The sequence below is a fragment of the Cydia fagiglandana genome, chromosome Z, assembly GCF_963556715.1.
Source record: "Cydia fagiglandana chromosome Z, ilCydFagi1.1, whole genome shotgun sequence".
Classification (NCBI taxonomy): Eukaryota; Metazoa; Arthropoda; class Insecta; order Lepidoptera; family Tortricidae; genus Cydia; species Cydia fagiglandana.
In genome coordinates, this window is record NC_085959.1 from 1,369,345 (window position 1) to 1,391,053 (window position 21,709).

Below are 21,709 nucleotides of genomic sequence, written 5' to 3' on the forward strand. Positions count from 1 at the left end.
GTTCGTTGGTAGGAGCAGTTTGTAAGGGAAAACAAAATTGTTAGTTTTTACTATCATTGTCTGGATTTTTCAATATTTTCTCACCGTTCAAACCTTCCGTTAACTTCTACAAATAATTCAATGCCAAAATTAACCAAATCGGTCCAGCCGTTTTCGAGTTTTAGCCAGACCAACAACAGCTTTACATTTTTATTTATAGAGAAACTGATAGTAAATAAATTGAATTCAATTTGAAATTTAGGTGCGATGATACCTCTTTGAGCTGATCCGTCAAATACAGATACACACAATATACTATCATTGAATCCTATCATTCTTTCACATATGGTGGGTGATTAAGTATATCTTGGATAATAAAAAAACAAGCAATTCACGCAATCACATATTATTATTACTTATATCTGAATTTAATTATTTTATTAATTATATTCTTGTACTTTGACGATCCTAATAATTATGAATTCTTGTAGACAGACATACCTGCAATTTATAATTTAATCTGTACTTATTATGAAATAAATAAATCTGAATCAATACTTCCAACGGCACATAACATTTTAAACGCACGTTTGATATTCCACAGGCCATCTTCAATCACTGTGTTGAACGAACGAAGGGACAGAACCTCACCCTGAACTAAAAGATTGTGTGTATCCCTGAAACATCCAGTCCCAAACAAAAAGACAATCGCAAAACGCGCGGGGTCACCCACCGCGCATGTTGCCAAAATAGCTCGTTGCCAACTCGGATTGCCAAAATAATGGCCTCTTCAACGCATTCATACGGTCACCAGGATGGTTGGACTGGAGATTAGACTGCCTAGTAACATTGTAAACGTTCTAGTTGATTATGTTATACCTACTGGGTACCGTTTGACATGCTGAATAGGTAAAATGGTACATACCTTATTGTTACCCTCGTGCTTTGAAACCCTAGCAACGCTCAAGATTCCATTTTCGAACCACTCGCTGCGCTCGTGGTTCAATTTTGTAATCTTTCGCTTGCTCGGGTATCAATATTAGCACGAGCGGTTAAACAACAACTTTGCCCCCTTGCAAAACACAAAATTTTTCACCTCAACACATCTAAGCAAATATTAAATGTAAAATATCAAAGAAAATCAAATCCAAATTAATTATTAAATATTTATCATCCAAAATCATCATCTAAAAGTCAATTTTACCAGCAAACCTAAGAAAACAACTCAAAATTTGCATTTGTTTACTTTGCGTCACACGTGGATAAAATGCAACTTTGCTATCAGTTTTTGAAGTGCAAAGTAAGCCTTTCCGAGCTGGTGTGGTGAAAAGTATTTTGTTCGTTTCTACTGAGTTGTAATGTAAAAATAGCATGTAAGGAATTTTAAGTTTTATTGACTTTACTGCACGTCACAGAGTTTAAAATGCCAACGCCCAACATTCATTGTTTTGTCATAGTTATATTATGAGTTATGACATTACTTTTCACATGGATACTAAGTATAAGGATCACTTACACAAACAAACAATGGAGCAAAATTTTATAATATTTCAGATGGTTCTTTTCATACAACACCGAGTATTTGTATTGTTTACAAATACTCATTATTGCACACCATAAACAAATACCGAAGTAGGCAGAAATAACAAATATCCCGACTACAAACAAACAGATATTTTGCCGAAATGGAAGAATGTTTAAAGAAAGGGATCATTTTTAAGGTTCCGTAGCCAAATGGCAAAAAACGGAACCCTTATGGATTCGTCATGTCTGTCTGTCTGTCCGTCCGTATGTCACAGCCACTTTTATCCGAAACTATAAGCACTATACTGTTGAAACTTGGGAAGTATATGTATTCTGTGAACCGCATTAAGATTTTCACACAAAAATAGAAAAATAAACCATATATTTTTACGGTTCCCCATACTTAGAACGGAAACTCAAAAAAAAAAATTTTCATCAAACCCATACGTGTGGGTTGTCTATGGATAGGTCTTCAAAAATGATATTGAGGTTTCTAATATCATTTTCTTCTAAACTGAATAATTTGCGCGAGAGACACTTCCAAAGTGGTAAAATGTGTCCCCCCCCCCCCCCTGTAACTTCTAAAATAACAGTATGATAAAACTGAAAAAATATATATTATGTACATTACTATGCAAACTTCCACCGAAAATTGGTTTGAACGAGATCTAGTAAGTAGTTTTTTTAATACGTCATAAATTGTAAACCTCAATTTTATTATGTTACTTGCTGCTACGGAACCCTTCATGGGCGAGTCCGACTCGTACTTGGCCGCTTTTTTATTAACTTAAAGAGCAGATTATTTTTTATTATACCAAAACGCCCCTTACTAAACGGTACTTGATTGTAACGTTACGCATAAGTTAATTAAACTTATTAGCGGATGGCGCTGGAGCTAATATACGGCGTTGCATGAACAAGAGATTTCCTTTGGCAGGATTGGTCCTTAGGACCCAGGGATGGATTCAAGAAGTGAAGCCATCGAGTTTTTTTGTGTAAATTTTTAGGGGGGGGGGGGGGCTCTCATCTTGATCTTGATATCTGTATCACTTAAGCTACTAGGTCAAGTTTGGTATCGTTTCCGTATAAATCGGTGCCGAATTCATTTCTGATATCATAATGACACCATTCCGAAGTAAAAACACATAAAATATGAAAAAAATACTTTTTCACCTCAGCAGCTCGAACAAGGGTACTTTGCTTCTTAATGCGATTTTGCTCACTGAGTCTGACTGAGTCTGACTCGCTACGCTCGTGAATCTATTATAGAATCTTTCGCTTGCACGGGACTGAAAATAAGCACTCGAAGAAATATCAAACTTTGATCTCTTGTTGTACAAATAACTATTTTTAAATTCCTCTTCACGCTTAAACTGCTGAACCAATTTAGTTAAAGTTTGGTACAGAGATAGTTTGATTCCCAGGGAATAACATAGCATACTTTTAATCTCAATAATCATCCCTTAAGGGTGTGAAAAGGGAGGAGGAAATTTGTATGGGGATTCAATAACCGCTGAACCGATTTAGATAAAATTTGGTACAGAGATCGTTTGAGTCCCAGGGAAGAACACATAATAGTTTTTATTGACTACCGGTCTGGCCTAGTGGGTAGTGACCCTGCCTGCTAAGCCGATGGTCCTGGGTTCGAATCCCAGTAAGGGCATTTATTTGTGTGATAAACACTAATATTTGTTCCTGAGTCATGGGTGTTTTCTATGTATATAAGTATGTATTTATCTATATAAGTATGTTTATCGTCGCCTAGCACCCATAGTACAAGCTTTGCTTAGTTTGGGGCTAGGTTGATCTGTGTAAGACGTCCACCAATATTTATTTATTATTTATTTATTCCAAAAAAATACCTTATAAATTAAAGGTAAGGTGTAGGATTGTATGGGAAATCAATAAACGCTGAAACGGATTCGATGAAATCTATGTCTACATCTTTGATTTAGTTGAACATGATACTAAACTTGACTTAGAACCTAAACTTAAAGAATTATTAACCTCAGACGTCGCAGACACTTAAAAACCCCCCCACCACCCACCTGCATCAAAAATCTGGGTGGTTCCACTTCTTAAATCCATCATTGGGTCCTAAGGACCAATCCTGCTAAAGAAAATCTCTGTTTCATGCAACGCCGTGGTTGACCTTTTTTTGCTCTGAGCAAACTCAACTATATCTTGAAGTATAGAAAACAAGAAAATTGCTATATTTAGACGCTGAATTATTGCGTTTAATTTTATTTTAATCAAAAATTAAGGTATTGAATGATGCAATTGTTTTATTTTGTATGTAAAAATGTTTTAATTTTGATACATTTAGATTTTGTATTTTTTTTTTCCATCCAACATTTACCTAACTGGAATTTGTCATATAAAATTCATTTTCGTCACTATCCCCAATTTTCTACGCGAACTAAGCTGCAAGCAAAAGCTAGTGTCATGTTTACATGTCTGCAGTTTTATCTTATTTACTGGATACATTTCCGATTGCATTTCTAAGTGAACAGGGTGCTTCAGTAAATAACCCGTCTTGTATTCTAAGAGTGACATTCCATTTCCAACTGCAGCTGCAATACTGTTCATTTTACTATGGAAACGCGTCGCTGTCATTGTCAAATTCCATAGAAAATGAACAGTATTGCAGCTGCAGTTGGAAATGGACTGTCACTTTAATAGGATCGCACGGTGCTGGAAATCTCATTTCCCCGTTTAGAGTTAAAGGCATCTTCGGTTCAAAGGAAAACTAACTCCGTTTAAGTTGTATTGTATCTATTCGCGCGAAGGTTTCTAAACAGGATTATGTTGCAATTTATCTTTATACTGCTCTTTTAAGGGTTCCGTACCCAAAGGGTAAAATGGGACCCTATTACTAAGACTTCGCTGTCCGTCCGTCCGTCTGTCTGTCACCAGGCTGTATCTCACGAACCGTGATAGCTAGACAGTTGAAATTTTCACAGATGATGTATTTCTGTTGCCGCTATAACAACAAATACTAAAAACAGAATAAAATTAAGATTTAAATGGGGCTCCCATACAACAAACGTGATTTTTGACCAAAGTTAAGCAACGTCGGGCACCAGACGTTTGCAACGTTTTTTTGCATTATGGTACGGAACCCTTCGTGCGCGAGTCCGACTCGCACTTGCCCGGTTAGTTATTTTCATTTTCGCGCGTGCGGGCCACATTGTAGGAAAAATCCGTCGCACGCGTCCGCGTCAGTGCGTTGCTCATTTACATTTTTTTGTGTTAACCCGCTCATTCTCTCCGTGCCCCCGCGCCAGCTAGGGGACGGGCGTCACTAACAATCACATAATAGATACTTACAACACAAGGTAGGTATTCAACTTTACGTCAATTTTGTCCCGCAGGCGGCGGAAAGTGGTAACGCCGAGGACTTCATGCGTTTGTACCTAAGCGAGCCTTCGCGTTTGGCCGTCCGGGACGCCAGGGGGCGCACCGTCGCGCACCAGGCCGCCGCCAGGAACACCACCAACATATTGCACATCATCACCAACTATGGCGGAGGTAGGAAATAAACATATCTGAGACGTCACGCGGTGACACCAATAATATAAGTATAGGTAATACATTATGCAACTAGGGTGGTAAGTGAAATATTGGGCACGAGAGAATTAAAGACCCGAGTTTACAATATTATTCTTACCTCCGGAGTTATGCACAATGTTTTCCATCACACTTGCGAAGAAGAAACTAAATTTTAAACGGAAAAATTCATAAATACCTACGGTGAAATTCCAAATAATCGTCCGCCATATTGTAATTGTTTGACAGTTTAGGCATCGAAGTCACGGTATAGGCGGAGTATATTTACTTTCTTAGGAGGTCACTTTCAAGTTAGGTCATGTTCTGAGGACGGCACTTGAGAGAGACGTGATTTATAACTTGTTCAGGCGCAATTTGTACAATGTTAGCTCTTCAATTTTGGAACGTCTATAACCTCTCTGGAGTTATAATTTCATTGCTTAAGTTAAGCATATTTAATTCATGTTTCAGATTTAAACGCACAAGACAATAATGGCAACACGCCGCTGCACACGGCCGTGGAGAACGAGGCGTTGGACGCCATCGACTTCTTGTTGCAACAGTAAGCTCATCATTATCATCACCGGCATTGTTGTCAACATTTATTTTATCTCCATCGTTAATACGGTTTACATAATGAACATCATTATTGTCATCATCATTATCATTACCGCCAATATTGTCAACGTCATTATCGTCAACATCGTTATTGTATTCATAAATGTTATTGTTATCGTCAACTTGGTTTTGTTATTCATCATTATTATCATTGCCAAAAATGGACGACATGTAAATTTGTTTATTTGTATTTGAATAAGCTACTAACATCCCAAGTTGCCGGATGGGATCATAAAGGATGACTCACGCTAGACCGGGCCGTGCCCGGGCCGAGGCGTCCGACATGTCATTTCTATGACGGCTGATCGGTGATCACGTGGTGCTTTCCATAGAAAACGAAGCGTTGGAAGCTCCAGCCCCGGCCCCGGCCCGGTCTAGATAGATAGATAGATAAATTCTTTATTCAACCAAAACTTACATGCTTTGTGACACAATAAATAATAACAAGAGACAAGAAGAAAGTTGACAAGAGACAAAAAAAGATAAAGGCAACATACAATTTGACACTAATAGCAGTAATAGCAATTTACGTTATTTGACATACTTTACATAGATCATGTGTTGTGGTAAAAAACAGGTGCAGCAAAATAAATAATGTAAATCCCGGTTTTTAATAAAAATAAAGGATGACTCACGCTAGACTTAAGGCTTTATCAGCATAAATACTGCAGAGACCTGATTTTATTTTTATTAAAAACCGGGATTTAAAGGTATTCACATTATTTATAAAATATATTAATTGGCATGAAGATTTAACAAATTAATTTAAATAGGTAATTCTTATACGCATTATACGCAAAAACCGCTGTGTGTGTGTTTGTATGTGACATCGTAGCTCCTGTACAGTAATTAGTAAACCGATTTAGAAGCGGATTTTTTTGTCACAAGTTTTCTTGCGCTGGTTTTAAAGACATGTTTTATCAAAATCGGTTCATTCGCTACATTACTTACTTATACGAGTAGGTAAATGTTTGACGCCAATGTCTACCTGTCTGTCTGTGCCATCGTAGCTCTCCAACAGATGGACCGATTTCAGTGCGGTCCTTTTACGTGAAAGCGTGTTCCTTGCGATGGTTCTTAATTCTTTATGTTTCATAGAAATCGACTCAGCAGCTTGAAGAGTATCATCTCCTTTCCAAAATCGTGTAATGCATCTTTAGCGTACGATTGATATTTTTGGGATATAGCGTAGGGATTTTTTGAAGTTTTTATTTTAATAATTCTTTAATATTTATGTAACTACTTATATACAATACACATGCAAACATAAAAACGATATTCCTTACATTTTTAATTACGTGGCATTATGTAGATCGGAATCTTGAACGCCAGTTTTCATGACCCACTGTAAGTTAACACTTGCAACGCCACTGCGCACTCTTACCCTAATCGCGTGTTTGTACAGACACGTGGACACCGGCATCAGGAACGTGAAGTGCCAGGCGCCCATACACCTGGCTACCGAGTTGAATAAGGTAATTAAGTGTCAAGATTCGCTTACATTATTACAGAGGCCTATTAAGTTATTACAGAGTCGAGGACTACTTGACAGACAAACATGGATGGTCCAAACCAGAAACTGTAATAACGACAAGTAGCAATTAAAAGCATTGTATTATGTGTAGAGTTAAAGGTGACTCAGCTCAGGTAAGAAAGCACATCAAACTGTATGAAAGCATCTCATAACAATCAGTCCGATTCATATAATATGTATTCTCATTTCTTTTATTGATTTTATTTTCTTTTCCTTTTGTAAGAATTTGATATGTTTTCTGAAAGAGCTACGTATTTGTATGATTTCATGTACATATATGTTTATTTTTTATATCAAATTCTATAAAGTTATGTACTCACTGAGTAAAATTGCATGAATTCTATAGTAATTTAAATTGGATTTTTCTTAATTACTAGTAATGCATGTTAATTATAAGATGTAATAATGTTTTGAAAAGATGTGTAAAAAATTATTTGTGCCTGGAAATTCAACTTTTCAAATAATTGAGAGAGGCTGTATCAGGGACACAGCCGCTATGGCTGACGTGAAACGTGGTGTGGACCGCCAATGCGAAGGCCGAAGGCCAAGCTCCGCGTAGGGCTGAAGGCCCGAAGCGTCCAGAATGTTAGTGCTTTAACACAGAACAATAGTACAAGCGTTTAAATGCGAAGGCCAAAGGCCAAGCTCCGTGTAGGGCCGAAGGCCCGTAGCGTCCAGGACATCAGTGCTTTAACACAGAACAATAGTACAATTGTCAAAAGGCGAAGGCCGAAGGCAGAGCTCCGCGTAGGGCCGAAGGCCCGAAGCGTTCAGGATTTAAGTGCTATAACACAGAACAATAGTACAAATGTCTAAATGCGAAGCCGAAGGCCCGAAACGTCCAGGACATCAGTGTTTTAGCACAGAACAATAATACAAGTGTCTAATTGCGAAGGCCGAAGGCCGAGCTCCGCGTAGGGCCGAAGGCCCGAAGCGTCCAGGATGTCAGTGCTTTAACAGAGAACAATAGTACAAGTGTCTAAATGCGAAGGCCGAGCTCCGCGTAGGGCTGAAGGCCCGAAGCGTCCAGGATTTAAGTGCTTTAACATAGAACAATAATACAAGTGTTTAAATGCGAAGGCCGAAGGCCGAGCTCAGCGTAGGGCCGAAGACCCGAAGCGTCCAGGACATCAGTGCTTTAGCACAGAAAAATAGTACAAGTGTCTAAATGCGAAGGCCAAAAGCCGAGCTCCGCGTAGGGCCGAAGGCCCGAAGCGTCCAGAATGTTAAAGATAAAGATAAAAGATAAAAAATAGTTTATTCAAGTAGGCATATTACAATGCGCTTATGAACGTCAAATAAACCTTTACCGGCTCCAACCGTACACCTCTGCCCCGAGAAGATTAAACACCGAACAATAGTACAAGTGTCTAAATGCGAAGGCCGAGCTCCGCGTAGGGCCGAAGACCCAAAGCGTCCAGGATTTAAGTGCTACAATACAGAACAATAGTACAAGTGTCTAAATGCGAACGCCAAAGGCCGAGCTACGGGTAGGGCCGAAGGCCCGAAGCGTCCAGGACATCACTGTTTTAGCACAGAACAATAATACAAGTGTCTAAATGCGAAGGCCGAAGGCCGAGTTCCGCGTAGGGCCGAAGGCCGAGCTCCGCGTAGGGCCGAAGGCCCGAAGCGTCCAGGATGTTAGTGCTTTAACACAGAACAATAGTACAAGTGTCCAAATGCGAAGGCTGAAGGCCGAACTCCGCGTAGGGCCGAAGGCCCAAAGCGTCCAGAATGTTAGTGCTTTAACACAATACAATAGTACAAGCGTTTAAAAGCGAAGGCCGAAGGCCCGAAGCGTCCAGGACATCAGTGCTTTAGCACAGAACAATAGTATAAGCGTTTAAATGCGAAGGCCGAAGGCCGAGCTCCGTGTTGGCCCGAAGGCCCGAAACGTCCAGAATTTAAGTGCTTTAACACAGAACAATAATACAAGTGTCTAAATGCGAAGGCCGAAGGCTGAGCTCCGCGTAGGGCCGAAGGCCCGAAGCGTCCAAGACATCAGTGCTTTAGCACAGAACAAAAGTATAAGCATTTAAATGCGAAGGCTGAAGGTCGAGCTCCGCGTAGGGCCGAAGGCCCGAAGCGTCCAGGACATCAGTGCTTTAACACAGAACAATAGTACAAGTGTCTAAATGCGAAGGCCGTGCTCCGCGTAGGGCCGAAGGCCCAAAGCGTCCAGGATTTAAGTGCTACAACACAGAACAATAGTACAAGTGTCTAAATGCGAACGCCGAAGGCCGAGCTACGGGTAGGGCTGAAGGCCCGAAGCGTCCAGGACATCAGTGTTTTAGCACAAAACAATAGTACAAGTGTCTAAATGCGAAAGCTGAAGGCCGAGCTCCGCGTAGGGCCGAAGGCCCAAAGCGTCCAGAATGTTAGTGCTTTAACACAAAACAATAGTACAAGCGTTTAAATGCGAAGGCCGGAGGCCGAGCTCCGCGTAGGGCCAAAGGCCCGAAGCGTCCAGGACATCAGTGCTTTAGCACAGAACAATAGAATAAGTGTCTAAATGCGAAGGCCGAAGACCGAGCTCCGCGTAGGGCCGAAGGCCCGAAATGACCAGGTTGTCACTGCTTTATCACAGAACAATAGTACAAGTGTCTATATGCGAAGGCCGAAGGCCGAGCTCCGCGTAGGGCCAAAAAGGCCCGAAGCGTCCAGGTTGTTAGTGCTTTAACACAGAACAATTAGTACAAGTGTCTAAATGCGAAGGCCGAAGGCCGAGCTCCGCGTAGGCCCGAAGGTCCGAAGCGTCCAGGATTTAAGTGCTACAACACAGAACAATAATACAAGTGTCTAAATGCGAAGGCCGAAGGCCGAGCTCCGCGTAGGGCCGAAGGCTCGAAGCGTCCAGGACATCAGTGCTTTAGCACAGAACAATAGTATAAGCGTTTAAATGCAAAGGCCGAAGGCCGAGCTCCGCGTAGGGCCGAAGGCCCGAAGCGTCCAGGACATCAGTGCTTTAACACAGAACAATAGTACAAGTGTCTAAATGCGAAGGCCGAGCTCCGCGTAGGGCCGAAGGCCCAAAGCGTCCAGGATTTAAGTGCTACAACACAGAACAATAGGACAAGTGTCTAAATGCGAACGCCGAAGGCCGAGCTACGGGTAGGGCCGAAGGCCCGAAGCGTCCAGGACATCAGTGTTTTAGCACAGAACAATAATACAAGTGTCTAAATGCGAAGGCCGAAGGCCGAGCTTCGCGTAGGGCCGAAGGCCAGAAGCGTCCAGGATGTTAGTGCTTTAACACAGAACAATAGTACAAGTGTCTAAATGCGAAGGCTGAAGGCCGAGCTCCGCGTAGGGCCGAAGGCCCAAAGCGTCCAGAATGTTAGTGTTTTAACACAAAACAATAGTACAAGCGTTTAAATGCGAAGGCCGAAGGCCGAGCTCCGCGTAGGGCCGAAGGCCCGAAGCGCCCAGGACGTCAGTGCTTTAGCACAGAACAATAGTATAAGTGTCTAAATGCGAAGGCCGAGCTCCGCGTAAGGCCGAGCTCCGCGTAAGGCCGAGCTCCGCGTAAGGCCGAGCTCCGCGTAAGGCCGAGCTCCGCGTAAGGCCGAAGGCCCGAAGCGTCCAGGATGCTAGTGCTTTAGCACAGATCAATAGTACAAGTGTCTAAATGCGAAGGCCGAAGGCCGAGCTCCGCGTAGGGCCGAAGGCCCGAAGCGTCCAGGACAGTGCTTTAGCACAGAACAATAGAATAAGTGTCTAAATGCGAAGGCCGAAGGCCGAGCTCCGCGTAGGGCCGAAGGCCCGAAATGTCCAGGATGTCACTGCTTTATCACAGAACAATAGTACAAGTGTCTACATGCGAAGGCCGAAGGCCGAGCTCCGCGTAGGGCCAAAGGCCCGAAGCGTCCAGGTTGTTAGTGCTTTAACACAGAACAATTAGTACAAGTGTCTAAATGCGAAGGCCGAAGGCCGAGCTCCGCGTAGGTCCGAAGGCCCGAAACGTCCAGGATTTAAGTGCAACACAAAACACAGAACAATAATACAAGTGTCTAAATGCGAAGGCCGAAGGCCGAGCTCCACGTAGGGCCGAAGGCCCGAAGCGTCCAGGACATCAGTGCTAAAGCACAGAACAATGGTATAAGTGTCTAAATGCGAAGGCCGAGCTCCGCGTAAGGCCGAAGGCCCGAAATGTCCAGGATGTCAATGCTTTATCACAGAACAATATAGTACGTCCAGGATGTCAGTGGTTAAACACATCACAGTGCTAAAGCACTGATGTCCTGGACGCTTCGGGCCTTCGGCCCTTCGTGGAGCTCGGCCTTCAGCCTTCGCATTTAGACACTTGTACTATTGTTCTCTGCTAAAGCACTAATGTCCTGGACGCTTCTTGCCTTCGAATCCGATTTAGTTAGACTCTTGTACTAACTATTGTGTTTGAATACCGAATTCCCGCATCTCGCGAATGCGTGATATATTATAATAATTTTGAGCAATATCTTAAATTTTATATGTAAGGATTATTTGGGGTCATAATGAGTCACTGTATCTAAATGAACTTGAATACAGCATTTGATGGGTAATTTTAAAATAATTAATTACAGCGTCACTCCCACTTAATTAAATGATCAATTCATTTTGGAGTAATGAATGTAACGATTAGGTAATTTTTTTTTGTAAATAATACACCAAAATTACGAGAATAGATATTTAATACGGGTAATACACGTTTTATAGCAAACTCGTTCGTGTCTTTCCTGTAGCCATCGCATTTAAGGCAGGCGGAATATTTTATTCAGTACTTGAAACTCAAATGAGAAAAACTGTATATATATGAACCACAGTCGTTACCTTTTATAGTACCTACTGTCCACAGAAGTGACCTTTTTTAAAATATGTTTTACCCATAGGTACATCAGATAGTACCTAAGATTACTATATACTTTCTAGCATTAGGAACTCTAGTGTAGTAAACGAAGCAAGTTGTTGTATGGAGACCCATGCATTAATTCCTCAGTCGATGAAATTTTGCTTGGTTATTGTATAGTATGAGCCGAAACTAACATTATAAATATCCAAAAAAAAAACCGGCCAAGTGCGAGTCTGACTCGCGTTTCTAGGGTTCCGTACATAATTCCGACTCACGCTTGACAGCACATTTCTAATAGGTTTTCCTGTCATTTATTGGTAAAGAACTATTTTGTGTATTTTTTTCAAAATTTTAGACCCAGTGGTTTCGGAGATACAGGGTGAATGGTAATTTTTTGGCTATTTGTATTTTCTTAAATAACTGCGAACCTATGTATTTTTAAATTATACAAAAAATATGTCCATCTTTGGGTTACTAATTTACATATGTGTACCAAATTTCAACTGAATTGGTCCAGTAGTTTCCGAGAAAATAGGCTGTGACAAACAGACAGACAGACGCACGAGTGATCCTATAAGGGTTCTTTTGTTTCGTTTTGAGGTACGGAACCCTAAAACACTCCTAAATTAGGTATTTATACGTAAACATACAAATCTGTTTATTTATTTAACCGAGTAATTCCGCATGAATTCAGCAGGCAGTAATTCAGCAGAATCAGCGCCATCTATGTCAGCGGCATGTACTGTTTCGATTAATGGCTACTTTCTTCTATATATTCATGCCAAAACTATGTTGGTAGGTATTATAGTTTCGGAGATATAAGCCGCCGCGCCATAGCACTTTTTCGTTACATCGGTTTTTGATCCGAGCCCCTCTACGGGTTTTTAAAGAGGTTCACCTACGTTCCACGTCAAAATGGAACAACGTCACTATTCGAATGGTTCTTACATTTGTATAGTGACACTATGTTTCTCAAGGAGCGATACATACATACATACATACATTACATACCCACATACTCGTACATACCGGTCAAAATCATAATCCTTCTTTTGCGTTGCCGTAGTCGGGTAAATAGGATTATTGATACATGTCAGATATAATATGTGTCAGTCATATATGAACCGTTTATGTATGTTCGCGATAAACACAAAAACTACAGAACGGATTTTCACCTATCATTAAAGTGATTCTTGTGGAGAGATTAGGTGTATAATTTGTTAAGGTTTTATGTTATGTAACCTGTGCTGTGCTGTGCTGTGTGCTGTGCTGTGTGTGTGTGTGTGTTGTGTGTGTATCAAGAGGTCAAAGCTATGGCTTATGAGAGGGAGAAATGGAAAATACTCCACCGACAAGAGGATACCTCTTAAATTGAAGAAGAAGAGAGAGAACCTGTGCTAAGCCGGGGCGGGTCGTTAGTTTCGCCTTTCGCCTATATAAATTTGGTCGCTGGTTCTCTGTCAGCATTTGTCCAACGTGACTGTTAATATATTTAGACATATATATGTGTTTGACACCCTTTATTGACAATCGAATGTGCAAATGTCGTGTGTAAAAGGAGTTTGTATGGAGATACGATCTTATACAGATAAGATATACGGGGATTACAATGCGAGACGAAGGTCAAGGGATATTAGGGCGCGGGCACACGCTATTTGGTGGTGGGACTGGAATCAGCCTAGACCTAGATGGTCGATTAAAGACTAACGTCACGGCTGTACCCGTACCCTTTATCTATGCCACAGAATAAGTAATAGTATTATCATACAGAACGGACACGCACCGCCCCGCCCCGACTCGGATTACCTCGCCCCGCGACTGAGTTCTGACATTTTAGGAATAAAAATGTTTGATATTTACGTTACGAGTACAAAGATAACGCTCCGTGAACTCAAAAACATGTAAATAGTAGCCCTAAGCGACTTACTCACACAATGACGCGTGTACAGATGTGCCGTTCACACATATACACGCAAACGAGTTTTGATGTATGGCGTGTCCGCCCTGTGTCTATGCCTTCTATTACTATGAATGCGAAAGTAACTCTGTGTATCTTTCTGTCTGTCCCCTTCACGCTTAAACCGCTGAAAAGTATAAGATGACATTTGGCACGGAGATGAGTGAGGGGCGTGGAAGGAAATAGGATAGTTTTTATCGATCATCATCATTATCCCACGCAGAGAAAGTCGCGGCCAGAAGCTGGTCTTCTATTAAGTATGTAGTAATAGTTTCGTTACTTTCATTACTAAAAGCAAATACCAAACAACGTCATGGTCTACGAGTTCTCTTTTGACATTGACGATTAAGATGATAGATCTTAAATTTGACGCTCTGGCCACGCGGTCCTACTGCCTTAGTCCTACCGGTCGGACCACATTTTCCGCTTGTTCCGATTAATAGGACTACAATTCTAATTCTGCTTCGTCCTACCGATCAGACCAAATAAACTCATTTGGCCACAGGGACTGCCTTAGTCCAGGGGTTCCCAAAGTTGACTGGGCTCCGACCCACCTAACAAAAACTGCCGTTTTTCGGGCCCAACTCTTGGCCGCCTTAAAAAGTGAATATAAAATAGTATTGGTGACCCTCAGATTTTGATGTCCACAGGAAAGGCTCATAACTTTAACTCATATCATAAGTTTTTGACCCTACAAAGTTAATTTGGTCTAACTCTAGAGCTCGTATGTGAACTAGCCCTAATAAGGCCGTATTACAAATATTACAGTCCAATCCCCAGCTGCATACGTGGGCCTTATTGTGTAGGTAAGGTATACCCTCATTTGGGGATACGTTTCTTCAGCGCACAGGTGTATTTCTCGTTGTCAACATATTAGCTATTCAAGTTCAATACCTGCTAAAGCCAAGTATAAAGAGCCGGTTAGTATAGAGCCAATTGTTGGGAAGTTCGGACGTTCGTAGACAGTTTTTATATTGATAACTATGTATTATTGTGAACATTATAGTGCATTTAGAAATGAGAAGAAAAGAAGATGTTATTAGTTTAAATTACACAGTGTGTCTGTGACATTGTAGCTCAACAGATTAACAGATTACAATGCACTGAGAGAAAAGTACAACAAAAATACACTTAGAATTACAAAAATAAACTTAATCCGGGGACAAGGAGAGTTAACTAATAGGAACAAATTGACTTTTGCAATTTCTATTATCTGTTTGTTGAAATTATATTTGGGATTACTGAGCTGTTTGTAGAAATAAATAAACTTTACAGAAATAGTGAAACGTCCATAATTATTACTAAAACTTCATTTTTTCCCCCAGTACAGAACTGTTTTTTAATTCCTGGTGATGATTTTTCTCTCAGTGTGGTTTTTTCTAGTTAAAAATGCATATTTAAATTTGTTAAGGTTTTGATATGGTTATAACACGAATTGAAAATCGCTTAGGCTGATTAATGAATGCGAAATGAAGTGAAAGTTTTGCGCGAGATGAGCGCCAATCTCCAACGAGCCAGGAGGACATATCAAAACCGCAGTTCAAAACAAAAGGTTACGTAATTCTGAATCAGGCTGCAGTAAAATGACTTGTAATTTTTGTTACAACATTCACTTTTATTTTTTTTTATAGTATTATTGCAATCATTTGTTCTCGGAGCAGAAATGAATTAAAGTTTTCACAATGACTGACTGAATCAACGTTTTTCGGAAACAAATTGTGTGGATGTCCTATTTCGAGAAAGGTAACTTTTTGGCCGAGTAGGTACCAAGAATTCATTCGTTCTTTTGTATCGTATTGCGTTGAGGCACGAAATATGACCTTGGATGACGTAATATTATAGAACAATCTTACACATATCGACCTAGCCCCACAGTAAACTCAATAAGGTAAATATATACTTAGATAAATAATTAAATAAATTTTAAACATCCGTAACTCAGAAACAAAATATCCGTGTAAACACACAACTAAGGCCTTTACCGGGATTCGAACTCGGGACCTTCTGTTTCGTAGGCAGGATCATCACCGAATAGGCAAGGAGTTCATAATGGTATTAAGCCTTATGGCATTAAGTTCGCCTTTTGTACAGTGTATTTCCTTATGTGCAATAAAGATTAAATAAATAAAATAAATAAATAAATGCTGTATTTTTGTGCAGGGCGATAGTCTTAAAAATAGCAGTCATATTTGCTTGAAAGCGGCGGTTGAGTTACTTACGAAGGAATTAGCTGTAGAACGAGATGCAAAACGGGTGTTAATATTAAGAAACGGCTTTAAAAAGCATTGCTTCAGTACCTACTTATACAACAGTACAAATACTTATCTACTTCATTTTAGGTACCTAGTAACATTTCGCAACTCAACACAAGGCCAATTAGAAAGCCATGGGTTTAATTTTGCGGCGTAGCTACAAACAGCAACATTGCTAACTGTCCATCGGTGGACCTCATGGTATAATAATATACTCCGCCTGGTACTCTCTTCCCGTCTTTTCTAGGTCACCTGACTGACACAAGCCTACGTCATCATGCGACAGCGCTATATGATAATATGCGATAGCACTATATATAGCTTCCATGTTATTGTGACGTAGGCTTGTGTCACTCTGGGAAGAGAAGACCATGTTTTATTAGACTATGGTGGACCTTATGCCTTTTGTAATTGTTTACGAACGAAAATATTATTGGAATCACAACTTGGAATACTTAAAAAATTGTTTTAAAATGAATTTACGCATAATATCATTTTAAAATTATTTACCTGTGATAGGAAATATGTCCTTGCCCTTGGGTGCTTGCAATTTTTGGGCTGTTGCAGTTAATTATCACGCAACGAGGCATTTTTTAATTTTTTGCGGACAACCGGCTGCAACAACTGGCGCGCGTGGAATGTCAATAGCGACGGCCAACCTCGACGCTTGGTCGGGGTTTGGACACGCGAAGTACTAACGCAAAAAGAAGTTTCGTGCGACATCTTAATTCCAAGAATTAAGGGCCTCAACTCAATAGGTTGATAATTAATTTTCTTTCGCCGAACGAAACCTTCCTCCAACGTTTGACTTTTACCAAAAAAACCAATGTGAAGTGAAGTTTATAGTCCTTTTTCTTATATTATGCTTCTCATCAACACATCTATTAAATATAATTATGTACTGACAATACACATTTATATATTATTATTTTATTTTTACGAGTAAGTACATCCACATTACGAGTGAGTCTAAACTTTATACTTATGGGATAATCATTAGAGATGCACCGGATATCCGGCATCCGGCCTATCCGGCCACTATTTTCCTATCCGGCCGGACACTGGATAGTGACTTACTATCCGGCCGGATACCGGATAGTAACAATTGCTTAGTTACAATTGCTTGATTTCGGAGTAAACCAATTGGATTTAAGAAACAGACACGGTCATATTCGTACATGTTTATTATTTTGAAACAATTTAATCATTCCACTGACTTGCACGCGCACTCATTTCGTACCTAGAAATTAGTAAGCGCGAACGTTTACTAGGAAACAGGTCAAACCTGCAGAATGCGCACCTGAAAAACCGAAATGTAGGTATAGTTCCGCTGGCCGAATATCCGGTATCCGGTATCCGTCCAATCAACTATCCGTTGCATCTCTAATAATCATTATTGAATTATCGTAGCTGTAGGATTACCATTTATAAAAATATATTTACAGTACATATGGTCCTATTTTTCCGCACTAGTGCGTAAAATAGCACTTTTCGTGCGATGTCAAAAGTTTAAAGGGCCATATGTACTGTAAAACGTTGTACGATAAACGTGCGAATAGGTAATTCGCAACTCGTGTCGATTTAAAACACTCCCTTCGGTCGTGTTTTAATTTATCGCCACTCGTTTCGAATTTCCACTTTTTCGCACTTGTATCGTAAATAACTATTTTAAACGTTCTCGGTAAGGATGACAGCTAACTTTTTAATATTATGTACGTTCAATGTTTTTTTTAACAAGCACAAACGTCTGCGAACGATGCTATTAAGCTTAGAATAAATTTAAAAGTGGAAAAAATACTGTCTTGTGTGGGACGAACTCACGGCCTCCAGCGCTCTGCCATCCGAGCAATTCAATTCAATGTTTTTGTACCTCGATTGGCAAACTATAGTAAAACTATAATGACCAACTCTATAAAATTACATTGTCCATCCCTGTATACCTACAAATAAAAATATTTACAAATAGTAATACCTACATGTGTAGGTGACGGTGCTCCAGACCTTCGCCAAGTACAAGAGCCAGTTCAACGTGGATCTAGGCGGCGAGCACGGCCGCACCGCGCTCCACTTCGCGGCCATCCACGACCACGACCTGTGTGCCAGAGTTCTGGTAAGGCCATTATAACCCAGCTGTTCCAGGTGTTGAATTACAAGAACCTGTTAAACAGCTCTGGTCATTCATGGCCACCACTTATGCGCAAGAGTTCTGGTAATGTTGTCCACGTGTAATGCAGGTTTTACATTACAAGATCCAATTCAGCAGCTGATGCCTTAGATGACCATGCTCTGTGTGCCATAGTGCCCATAGTTATCGTAATATTTATGTCTAAACTTGACGTGTTACACTGGTTCGGAGTGAACGAAGGAAAGTTTCGAAGTCCTAAGTTTTTTTTTTCAAATTGTATCTCGTTACATTTGCTTTACTTTAGCTTCTGGTGCATTGTAGAACTTTAAAACACATTGAAAACGTTCACAGATTACCGACCTGGGCGCCATCTGCAAGCGTCCGTGCAACAACGGTTACTACCCCATCCACGAGGCCGCCAAGAACGCCTCCTCGCGTACCATGGAGGTGTTTCTGCAGTGGGGGGAGGCTTTAGGCTGCACTCGGGAGCAGGTAGACTTAATACTGAATTGATTTAGCTCTCCCTCCGCCCCTTTCAAGAACGAGGAGGAAGTTCCTAATAGGCTGCTCATAAGAATAGTTTCAATTGACAATTTTCTTTGAGATACTTGATGAGAAGCGGCTATCGTCGCCTAATACCTCCTATTCGTTCCATCCCTGACTGTAGCGCCAGCCTAGTGGGTGTGGCTGTGGGACATGTTGCTTTAATTTGGCAGTTGGCAGCTGCCAAATACTAAGAAACGACACGAAAGCTCATATTTTCACCACGTCACGCGTTGGCATCGTTTGTATTACCTCCACCACCAACTGCGCATATAGCCAATCGTCGGGTGACAAGCAAAAGTCACTAACTAACATCATTGAAATTATTGGACAATAAACCGTGTTACAAGTGTAATAAAATGCATTGTTACTTTAATTTTTTGATGGTACATAGTGACTTTTGCTCGTCACCCGACGAAATACAACACCAATAGGTACGGATATGATGGTCGTTCTTATCTACGTGCTGACAACGTGATAAAAGTTAAAATACATCGTTTTTACACACCGTCACTTGCTATCCCGTGGTGTTAAAGAGTGACAGTTATTTTGTCACGTGGATAAAGTCATCCATAATACGCCTGCAGAAGGGCTGGCATACACCTTATACTTTGAGAGTCCTAATTAATTGCTTCTTATAATTATAAATGACATTCATAGTGCAAATAAAATATAACATGGTAAGTATACGCTTAAGTGGCTCCTGTGGTGTTGCTTATGTCCATGGGCGACGATGACTGCTTCCCATCAGGCGACTCGTCTGCTATTACTATTGCGTCTGACTATTACATAAAAAAAAAGTATATACCTAACATGGTAAGTATGTAGATAGGTAAGTAGGTAACAATAAAGGAGATATTAATCAATAAAATTGCTAAGAAGATACAATTTCCTCTACAAATAATTTTAATTCTCATTTATTTGGAATGTTGAATTTCTCTTCCAAGTCGGTTCCTCACTGCTGAGGATCGTGACTCCGCTTGTTAACTTTTCCTATGGCTAAGGATGTCCATCTGGGCGGATATTTGGTCACACCGTCTCGTTGGACTTGGTCCTCTAGGCCGTCTGCCGTCCGCCTTTCCCATCACCACAAGTCTCTCCAAGTTGTCAGGGTCTCTGCGAGCTATGTGACCAAACTATCTCAGTACTCGTTGAAGACAGATGGTGGATAGTCTAGGTTGCTTTTCCAAATTGAGAATGATGAGTATATTATGCTTGTATAATATGTATTGTCTAGATGATCTCGCTATACGATAACGAGGGCAACGTGCCGCTGCACTCGGCGGTGCACGGCGGCGACATCAAGGCCGTGGAGCTGTGCCTGCGCTCCGGCGCGAAAATATCTACACAGCAACATGACTTGTCTACACCTGTGCATCTAGCGTGCGCCCAGGTCGGTTAACCTATAGCATGCTTACAGAATTGTTGGGCTATTTTATTTAAAGTTGTATACAACACTTTTTATTTATTGTTAAGTTATATATGTGTCTCCTAGCTCGACCCCCATTTTTAGGGTTCCGTAGCCAAATTGCAAAAAACGGAACCCTTATAGATTCGTCATGTCTGTCTGTCTGTCCGTCTGTCCGTCCGTAGGTATGTCACAGCCACTTTTTTTCCGAAACTATAAGAACTATACTGTTGAAGTTTGGTAAGTAGATGGTTAGAAAACTCATTTATTGTAAAATAAGTGTTATAAAATGAATACAAAACTAAAATTAACTACAACTAAAAACTAAAGCTAAAAATTAAAAATACCTATCAAAATTTTGCGCCCTTGGTAAGGTGCCCATCACGCAGGCAGCGTTCCCGCGCTGGATTGCTATGGACAATCTTTGCGCGAGAAAGCTGCCCCGCGCGAGGGTCACCTGTGGCCTGCCTTAGGCGTTTGCTTAGCTCCATGTGGAGCCCCGAGCCCCCCTACCCCACGGACCTAGTGTCTCGACGCCGAAGGCTACAAATTCGTAGTGTGCGCCGAGACAACTATATTTATTTACCTTGGAACGTTCTCGGACGTCAGCCGCCGCCCCGGCCTGTTTACTGGTGGCTGAAATGTAGGACGCCGCCAGCGTATCTGCGCAGGTGGCATCCCACACCAGCGCGCGGCCCAACCGCCAGGGGATCAACGTCATCCCGTCGGGGCGCTTGCCGTCATCCCTTGCGATCTGAGGCTCCAGAGCCGCAGGGACGTCGGCGCTGACAAGCGCTCTCCTCAGGATGTGGTTGAGCGCGGCATGACGGGATAGGCGGCCGGCGCCCGAGGAGCAGGCGAGTCCGTGGTGGCCAAGGCGATTAACCGGGGCCCCACAAGAGGCGAAGCTATGGTCCACACATACATCGGCCCCGACCCGGAGTCCGATGGCAATTCTTAGTGTGTTTGGTTCGATGAATGTGCCGGTGTGAGGTGATGGGTAGGCGGGTAGCCATTGTCCAGACTCTGGTCTGGACACAGCTAAGAGCCTTGCGCGGTCCCTTCCCGACGAACTGTCAACTAGGGATTTCATGATGGCGGTGCAGGCCAAGTTGTCCCAGGCCCTTTGCCTCTCGGGTCTAGGTGGCACATCTCGCAGTTTGGCTAGCCAGGCATTCCTGGCCTCATCCAAGCCGGCGATCTCGCAGTATTATATGTATTCTGTGAACCGCATTAAGATTTTCACACAAAAATAAAAAATAAACACTAAAAATTAATATAAATTATGTTATTATATTATTATTATTTTATATTTTATAAATTTTGGGGGTTCCCCATACTTAGAACTGAAAGTCAAAAAAATTGTTTTCATCAAACCCATACGTGTGGGGGATA

General features: G+C 41.3%; 1 protein-coding gene across 1 annotated transcript in view; it reads left to right on the plus strand.

The window, feature by feature from the left end:
- Positions 1-4,858: 4,858 nt before the first annotated feature.
- The window catches only part of LOC134678975 (transient receptor potential cation channel subfamily A member 1), a 55,471-nt gene continuing 38,620 nt past the window's right edge, over positions 4,859-21,709 (plus strand). The window contains exons 1-6 of the mRNA XM_063537735.1: positions 4,859-5,034; positions 5,524-5,614; positions 7,076-7,145; positions 18,223-18,348; positions 18,715-18,855; positions 20,144-20,299. Of these exons, the coding sequence (XP_063393805.1) occupies positions 4,908-5,034; positions 5,524-5,614; positions 7,076-7,145; positions 18,223-18,348; positions 18,715-18,855; positions 20,144-20,299 (711 nt within the window). The 5' untranslated portion in view covers positions 4,859-4,907. The remainder of the gene's footprint in view (positions 5,035-5,523; positions 5,615-7,075; positions 7,146-18,222; positions 18,349-18,714; positions 18,856-20,143; positions 20,300-21,709) is intronic.